This window comes from Teleopsis dalmanni, chromosome 1 (assembly GCF_002237135.1).
Source record: "Teleopsis dalmanni isolate 2A chromosome 1, ASM223713v2, whole genome shotgun sequence".
Lineage (NCBI taxonomy): Eukaryota > Metazoa > Arthropoda > Insecta > Diptera > Diopsidae > Teleopsis > Teleopsis dalmanni.
The window spans coordinates 190,570,067-190,579,838 of NC_051846.1; the positions used below are offsets into that span (position 1 = coordinate 190,570,067).

Below are 9,772 nucleotides of genomic sequence, written 5' to 3' on the forward strand. Positions count from 1 at the left end.
AAATTATTTTAAAATAAACAATTAACGCAGTGGAAAAAAATGTAAAGCTTTTTTTTGGAAATTTAATAGGTTTTAACTATATAGTCAAAGTATTTTGGATGTGTGTGATATATTAAATTATGCCATGAATATCTGTAAATGATAAATACTGCAATATTAATTTTAAGTGTATGACCGATAAAAAAGGACTAAAAATCAATTAAATAGAAAAATATTTTAAAAAAATAACAAACAAAATATAAAAAAATATTAATCACGTTAATAAAAACTTAACATTTTTTCGGATATTATATATATGAATATATATACATATATAAATACATACTTAACGCAATTAAATTATTTTATTTGCATACAATTTTACCATCAATTATACTAGAACACCTTAACATAAAATATATAATGAGTTGAGTAATTAAAAAAATAAAATAAATTAAATTATAGGATATATTTATTTACACATTTGTTCAAAAAAAAAAAAATTATAGTGCATTCTTTTTCTATATAAAATTATTAATATTAACTCTTTACAATGCATGTTTATAAAAATATGATATTTAAGTAATTCAGTATTATATTATTTTTAATAATTATTTTTAATATATTGGTTAGTAATCCATATTTTTTAAAGCTCTGCAGTTTTTTTTTTTTACCTCTTTTTTGTAATAAGATCCAAATTATTTTCCAAAATGTTTTTATTCATTATTTCTGCAATATAATCACTAATTAAAAAGTATACATTGTCGATATATCATCCCTATATATTCATTCATATTTATTATATTTCACGGCTAACCTACATCACGAATAATGTTAGTTGAAAATTAAAGATATTTCCACTCCGCGATCCTTAAAAATGAATAACAAAGCATTTTTTTCAGCCGGGCGAATTTTTTTTAGTAATTTAATATAAGGAGACAATAACAGAGGCAGCAGCAGCAATAGCAGCCGTAGCAGGTGAAGAAAAAGAAATGTGTATGAAAAATTTAAAATGCTGTTAATGTGGGTGTAAAGCATACGTTAACTCAAGCGGCAACGGAACATGGAACACCTTCCTCATTTGCTGATATTTCCTGCAAGCGCTACCACTTACTTCCTTAACACTTTCCTGCCATATTTATTTGCATGTAATGCATGTATGCCAGCTTCTGTTAATATGCAAATGTACACTCTGCATATGCACGTACGTGTTCGGTTGAGGGTGTGTGTGTTCGCATATGCATGCATGTGACTTGTTATCAGCTGCCGCGCACTCTCGTGTTACATTCTCAATGTATTTTTCATGTTTGTTTCATTTTTTTCTCGTTACACACGTTTACATAATGGCACACTTTTATCTTGAATACAAAGAGTTTGAAAAAATATGTCATCAGCAGCACCAATGCTGCTGTTGCTGTTTGCTGTTGCTGTTGCTGTTGCTGTCGCTGTTATTGCCGCTGCAAGCGCCTAACTTCGTAAACACTAATGCTAACGCCACCAACTAACATGCAAACATTGCTGCGTTGCCATTAGCATCGACAGCATAATTTTATGCATTTGCGCATTTGTTGCTTTTGTCTTTCTTTTTTGTTTTTTTCTTCTATTTTCTGCCAATTGTTTATTGTTTTTGGTGTTTTCTTGCTTCGTTATTTGTTGTTGCAATTTTCTTTATTTGGTTTTTTTCTTGTTAACTTCCTTTGTTGGCAATGTTTTGTTTTACTTCTACTGTTGTTGTTGTTGTTGGTATTCGTATTTGCTTTCGTTTCTAATGCATAACCGAATTCCCTCTACTTCATCGTTGCTTCTTTATTGGTTGAGTTTGGCTATTGTTAATACATTTCTTCACTTCTAGTCAAGTTTTTCCCCTTCTTTGCATTTGTTATTTTAGTGTTTGTTGTTGTTTTGTGTAGCAACATTTACTAATCAACACCGCACATTCGCACAGTTGGTTCCTTTCATTAGCAGTGCCGACATGGAGTAGCGCCGACAGCCTCACTTTTCCATACACGATTTGTTAATGCTTCTTTGAGGTTGCCAGAGGTTGTTGCCTCCGGTCAACGCGCCACATTCTAAACAAATGGCTTAATATTCACAGATTAAATATCTAAACATAATGTACACATTTCTTTCCATTTATGTCTGGTAACGCCATATGCATATGGCCACTTTGCTTTTCAGTGTAATTAGCCTTTTAGTTTTTTTTGTTTTTTGTATTTTTATTGTTTAAAGAATCTCTCATTTAATGGAAAATATATTAGCATTCTCGTAATAAAAATAATTGAATAAAGTAAAAATAGTTGGAGTAGAGTATTTAAACTATAAGTACATCGCATCTCAATTTAAATCAATGCAATTTGTATAAATAAAACTTAGAAATCTAGAATAAATAAAATAAAAGTCCGTAACACCATTTAGGAAAGTAATTAAAGCAGACATTAGATATGTTTTCTAATACTTTTTTGTTAGTTTAGCCTTTACACAAAAAGATATTGGACAAGCCAATATTTAATTTACAATTCTTTAATTTTCAATCACCCATATGCCATATATAGTACACTATGTTACACCAATAAACTAATAGTTTTTATACTTACAAACTCTCATAGTACACAAGACAACATTGTTGTCATTGCAAATTTATTCTTTGCTTTTAAAGTAATTTATGCATTACATTGTTGCTTCTAATTAGTTCCTACTCTTTAAAAATACTATCGTTCAACTAAATATATATTACCCATATGTATAAATACACATATATAAATACTTATGTATAAATACACTATCTAATAAGGAAAAAAAGCCTCAACTAATTAATTTAAAATAAAAATCCACACCCGAAATAAAGTGAACAAAAATGAAACAGAAAATAATTTAAAATAATAGTAGCGATTTTCTATAGAAACCCCTTTGCATAAATAGGTTTAATAGTATAGCTTTGCATTTTTACAGTATTGCGATCAAAATATTCAGTAAAACAAAATGTCATGTCCATCCAGATTAGTTTTTTTAGCAAAAACCAAATGAAAAAAAATATTTAGTCTTTAGAAAAAGCTTCTCTATCTTATACTCTTACAAATGTGGTGTAATTTTAGCTATACTAATCTGATTTTCTAAATATTTTAGGTAAATGCACTCCATAATAACAACAAACTAATATCTTTTGTATGAAAATAATAACATACCTCATGTGTTTAGAGTTGTAAATAGAGTTGTGGGGCGCTAGAAACATCTTTCTACTTTAAAACAATCCATTTACTTTATAAACTAATTGGGTTAATTGCTATTGACTAACGTATCCATGATCTTAAACTTTAGATTTTGTTTAAAGATATATGTAAGCAACAGAGACAGCACTACTACAAGAAATAATTACATTATGGCAATAAGTTTGTTTAATTCGGTTGCTGGAAGAAAGTCTTAGCAGAAGTCCAACTCTATCAAGTATGACCACAAACGAAACTAATACCATCCACTAAGCGAATCAGAAACGAAATTCACATAGTGATATGTGTGATATATCTGCGATGTTAAAAAACATAGATGTTGTGTTATCTACGGATAACTGTTATATAAAGTAAATAAGATTAATTATTAACTCTTATCAAAAACTGACAATTTCTTCTTACAACACAATATATGAGTATTCAGATAAAAGTTTATATCTCTAAAACCTCATAACGAAACTATTTAGCATTCTAACATAGTTTGACTAGTTGTCACTGTTAGTGACTAAAATATTCCACTGATACTGAACTAAATTTAAACAAGTTTCAATACATTTAAACAAATTGATTGACAAGTTGTAAACTGCGTGAGGTATAAAACTATTTACTGAACCGTCCTCATCGTAGGCATAAGCCACTACAACTATAATAAACACAATAAACTTAGTTCAGTATTGTTGCTGTGGATAAGTGACTGTTCTTTATAGACGGTAACTCAAACAAAATATATATATTGTACCTCAAAGCAAAGCAGGACTAAAATGCGCTATGTTATTTTGTGAAAGATCTTACACTACGTTAGCATCACAGCAAGAAGAGATCTTGGTAATGTCGTCTCAAACTAGAAGTAGATAAAACCACGAGTGAAGCTTTTGCGACTGCTTGAATTTATTGTGTGCTTAGTAAAAAATAGTGATCCAAGAACTCTTGCCCCCGTCTGATATTAGAAAATCGTCAGTAAAACAAAATCCGCTCGTACAGTTAAGTTTATCTGTTCCTATACTCGAATAGCATAAAGCATGTGACATATTGTTTAGCATCATAAATTTAATAATATCTTATATGTGGAACTAAGTACTTTATATATAGTTATCAACTTCGTGGTCCTGATTTCGTGATATATTTCAAACAAACCGCTGAATGTGGAGTGCATTGTGATAACTTACTACAAAATTGGTAACGATTTTTCGCATATTTTTGATGATATGAATTGACATCAAAATCAAATGATAAAGTAATTACAAATCATCATCCAACAAGCTTCAAACTCTCAACTCTTGGAAAGATCCTGATGAACACCCGTCAAGTTACAGGAGAGGTGTTGCAAGCCAGGTCTCGACAACTCACAAAAATCACGTCGTAGCATGTGCTGTGAAGGATATTTCAATGATATTATATTTCACCACTAATGGCAAGATTTGAGCAATAAACTAAAATTCAAATTGATCCACATTTCCTTCAAAAATAAGTTTTTTTTTATATTTAAGTTCAGTGCCATAAAATGGATGACCCTGTACAAGTTCTGGTTGTCCTGTTACAGAACTCTTAGTGCATAATAAATAATAAAATTTTGCTGTTGTAATCATTAAACGTTATCAAAACACTAAATCAAAAGAATTCTCTTCATTTTACATAACAACTTAATTATGCTTATTAACAACTACGTGTTGGTTATTACGAGGTGATTTATTTTTTCCACTTTTTTTGCCAATAATTCTAATACTAATTCCAATTCCACAGAAAAGAGTTTCACTTAGTCATACTAAAACAATACTAAGAATTTTTTTTTTATTTTACTATTAAAAGTTAAGCGTGTTATTATAAAATTAATTACCCAAAAGACCCAGTTTCAGTTACTTATGTATAAATAATAAAAGTTATTGTTTTGTACTCAGTATTTTACTGCTGTAATAAATTAAACATAATAAATCCTATCAAACGCAATCAGAACTCCTAGACGGTGGAGGTCCTGGGAAAGAGTTACTACTATTTTATTGTTTTCGTCTGCCAAAAATGCAAACACTAAATTATAATAAAAATATATAATTTATTTACAGTTCATAAACGCAGAATGTGCACAATAAAAATAATAAAAACAATAAAAATAATAAAAATAATAAAAATAATAAAAACAATAAAAACAATATCAATATAAATAAAATATAGTGACATTGTGTCATGTACTCCAATATACTCCACGTAGTCATTGTAGCCAATGTAGTCAATGTATCCAATGTAGTCAATATATCTAATGTAGGCAATGTATCTAATGTACAAATTAATAAAGGGAAAAGCGGTTTTCCTTAGAAAAGCAGTTTCTCACGAAAAGCCTAAGCCAGATACGCAAGTGGTTACCACTCCGACATATTTCAAGGTGAGTTGCTAATAGAATTGTTAGTTTTTGGTTAAAGAACTCAAGGTCCCAAACTAAAATTCACTCTTTGTGTTCAAGACTAAAAAAACTTACACGTTGGCTTGCCTTGACACCCGCTTGATAACCAATAGAGCAGTGCTTTATAAGCATTAAACACACAAATTAATTGAAAGCAAATACCTGAGGAGAGCTAACTATTGGATAATATGGTAAACTGTTAATGAAAAAATAAACATTTTTTACCAAATATTGGATTTACGTTTATTTCTGTCAATAAATTTCGAATTATGTCACCAAAATGTGTTGAGGGAAGAGTTAAGCAGTTAGCAGATTCATTTTGGGGTTTTAGCTTGGAATTAAAATGTTTGCTCTTAACTATGTATAAAAATATTTAAAGACTCCACATCCACATAAGGAGAAAATTCACAATAAAATTGTTTTTCTATGAGTCAGTCCATAAAAAAGTACACTAAAAACTACAATTTATGCTATTTTGCTTCATTTTATTTATTTTTTTATATGTGCGCTCCTCGAAGCAAAAATATTACCCATTTTCAAGTATCGAAGGAAGACATGTAAGTTTTTACTATTCACGAAAATAGAAGAAATTATATGAAAAGTTTTCGTAGACGTCGGAGAACATGCAATTTTCCAATTCGAGCATATGTGCGTTAAAGGAATTCATTCAAGCCACCCATTCAAGACCCCATCAATAGGGTCGTCCGCATAGAGATATTGTAATGCCATGTTGTACTCTTTTCCACTTTTTTCATTATACAGGTAAATATGAAATTTGGTAAAATATGTATTGAGAAACACGTAAAAGCTACGTGCATTGGTAGCGACCGTAAATTTTAATATAAAGTAGGGAAAAAATATGGAAAAAATGTAAATCACGCAAAATTTTTATACCATTTTACTGCTCTATTTAGGTGACACTCTTGCAACAGTGGCAGTAACCTCAGTGCTTGGTAGTGGCTGCCTCCAACCCGGCAACATGGAAGACAGCAACAACCTGAATTCTTATGCATTCCTTTCAGTCGACACCCGTGAATTGCGTACGGCACACATTGTACGTGAGTGCAGTGATTCTTTGGCGACACTGTAGCGAAAGAAGGTCACAAGATAGTTTCTCCTTCCGCCGTGCTGCACGTTTAACGTTCGCAGAGACAACGTAAAAATATTTCCAACAACTCCAACCTCAGATTCGTGTTAATTTACCTATCACTTTTTTATTTTTTTTTATATTTTTAGCAGGAGTTGCGAATTTTTCAGTTAGTCAGCACAAAACTTTCAATCTCTTCAACTAAATTTTATATTTTAATTAATTAGTTTAGTTTGCTACATCCAACAAATGGCTATAATATTAATTAAAACAGCACTAACAAAAGTAACTCATAATGTCTGAGAATGTAGTCTGCATTCTATTTCAATTAGAAAAATTACTTTTGCCAAATTTTTCCTTTAATTTTCTGAGATATTGAGATATGAACAACAAACTTAACTTATAACGGAGGATGAATTTTTGAAACTCATTCACAAGTTGGCCAGTACTTAAGTGACACTTAAGCTGCCATTAAATATTTATTTATTAACTTAGCAGAGAGCACATTTTAATTGCAAATGACAACAACAAATTATCTAATGCTTAGTGTGCATAAGGTTATGGCTTTTTTCATAATTCGCAGTTAACAGAAGTGTGGCAGCAAATTACGCAGTCAGCAAGGTTATCAACTTCATTATAAGATTAGTTATGCCAGCAGGCGACGGCTACGTATGAGAAAAAACTTTGACCTGCAATTACGTTGGTTCGGAACGCCAACATGTGAGCAGATTTACTATGGAGAACATGTTGACCGGTGCACGCAATGTGGCACGCAACCTCAGGCGCAAGCATAGTGTCAAGGTAATGTGCAGTTATGAAAGCAATGTGAAAATTTTAAACTTTGATTTTGAAAACAACAACAACAAAAATTACAACAAAAATTACAACAAAAACAACAACAGAAGCGAAGAGAAATGAAGGGAAGAAAGGTTGTGAGGAGTATATTATCATTAATGATAAAAGTTTAATGGTGTTCGTCATATCCATGTTATCGTGTTTACTGAAAGTTTTCTCTGCAGAACCAATGCTTTTTATAATGAACATTCAACACTCAATACTCAATACTCAACACTAAACACTAAAGACCAAACACTACACACAGAAAACAACAACATATGACAAGCTAATATTAAAGGCGCACTTATACAAAACGTTCACTTATGCAAACATGTCACTCATTTGCCGCACTGTTGAGAAGGGTTAAGAAACTCATAAAAGCAAATTGTTTCTATCAAGCAGAAAGGATGACGCATGCTTAAGTGCTATTAAAACCAAATACAATGACTATAATTTCTTTTATGGCATACACGGCGTATGCGGAACACTCGATGCGAGCCGCATTCATCCAAGCCACCAAGCCATCAAGCAGCCAAGCTGCCAAGCAAGCTTGGGACCTAAAATTTTGCTATTCACTCGTTCACTCGTTTTCTATACAAAAATGAGATAATTTACTGAAAGCACACCAGATAACGAAACATTATTATATTTTGTGGTGCTTGAAGAAACAAGAAAATATTTAGAAAAAGGTTATAACCTGCAGAATATGTGACCTATCAAGGATATTCCTATCAATTGAAAGCAGTTTAAAGTAAATAACCAAAAATCGATATGAAAATTTTACACCACAAATTTTGCGTTTTCAATGAATGGATTAATTTTAAATAAAATAGAGTAAAATTTCGGTAGTATTTCTATTCACATTCTTTCAAATAAATGAAATTGATATATAAACTTTGAAAGCTTTTAAATTATGTATAAATTCATAACATTCTTTCAAATATTTAGAGGATATGCAATGTATCAAAAAAGCCACAGTCAGAAAAGAAACGTAATGATTCACATCAAGGATAACATATTTTTGTACATAAAGAGATTAAAAAATGATATAGCCTCAAAATTGATTTCTTTAAAAAAATTTTAACCCTTTCCCAGACAGCTACAGCGTCTTCAATTCACTGCAATAGAATTCAGTGCTCGAAAAGCATTAATATATATATCAGACATACTGCAATCAATGTCAAAAAGAGACTTTAAATTGACAGTCAGTCGTTCATAAGGGCGATAGTCTGCCACACAATACCTTCTCCAAAAACGTACTCAATAACAAAAGAATTATTGGTTCACTGCAGCACGTAAAAATTCTACGAAGGAAATACGATAACAGATGAGCTCTCTAATCTGGGTGAACTACAATCAAACAACCAAATTAATACTGATCTACCAATCCAGCAAGAATAAATTAATTTGATGCACTCTCTAACAGAACACACTCTCTCCCGAAAGAACTGCAGAATAATGATTGATGCACTAACAACATATTGTTACACGTTCCAAAGTTGCGACAGGCGGGAAGGGATAATTGTGGAAGTAAAACATACCTGAAGTAAACTGAAATTTGGAACACATAACATGTACAAACCAAACTCTGTCGAAAATACGGTTGAAATACCTTAATACTATACAGTATCACAACTTGGAGGTAATAGCCAAACTGAAAATCATCACATATCTTAAATTCGTGAAAGCCACTAAAATCTTCTGCCATCAGCTATAAACCCATTATCATATTATCGGAGTTTTAGAAACCCACTGAAACTCACTTTGGATCAAGCTAATACTCTATTATTATATTTTCAAAGCTCCATAAATTCATAAAGGATGCTAACGTGTTATGTCACTAAACGTAACCCAGATGTCAGTAAATCGAGACTACGAAAATCAACTAAAACTTGTGAACTTGCTTAGAGACAGCATAAGCAATCTCTGATTCAGCTAATACTCTTCTAGTAGATCTGTACTAATCCTAATAATCACAAAGAGTGATTAAATGTTTTGTCACTGGGTGTTAACATAATCTCAGAGTATCAGAATAACGGAAATCCACTGTAAACTAAGGAACTCGTTTAAAGAAAGCACATGTAGCTCTTGATCTATAGCGAACATCTGCAGCTAATACTCTATTACTAGGTATGTCTTTAACTGGAATCACTAGTAAATTCTGAAGAAAAACCTTTTTCTACTATATCGGGAGGTAAAAAATATCCTTTAGTTGGAATAAACATCTCAAAATATTTAAAATATTAAAATTAT

At 31.0% G+C, this 9,772-nt stretch overlaps 1 protein-coding gene across 1 annotated transcript in view; it reads left to right on the forward strand.

Annotated features, from left to right (window-relative positions):
* Window positions 1–6,363: 6,363 nt before the first annotated feature.
* The window catches only part of LOC119666942 (uncharacterized protein PB18E9.04c-like), a 9,697-nt gene continuing 6,288 nt past the window's right edge, over window positions 6,364–9,772 (forward strand). The window contains exons 1-2 of the mRNA XM_038076220.1: window positions 6,364–6,424; window positions 6,510–6,653. Coding sequence (XP_037932148.1) covers window positions 6,364–6,424; window positions 6,510–6,653 — 205 coding nt within the window. The remainder of the gene's footprint in view (window positions 6,425–6,509; window positions 6,654–9,772) is intronic.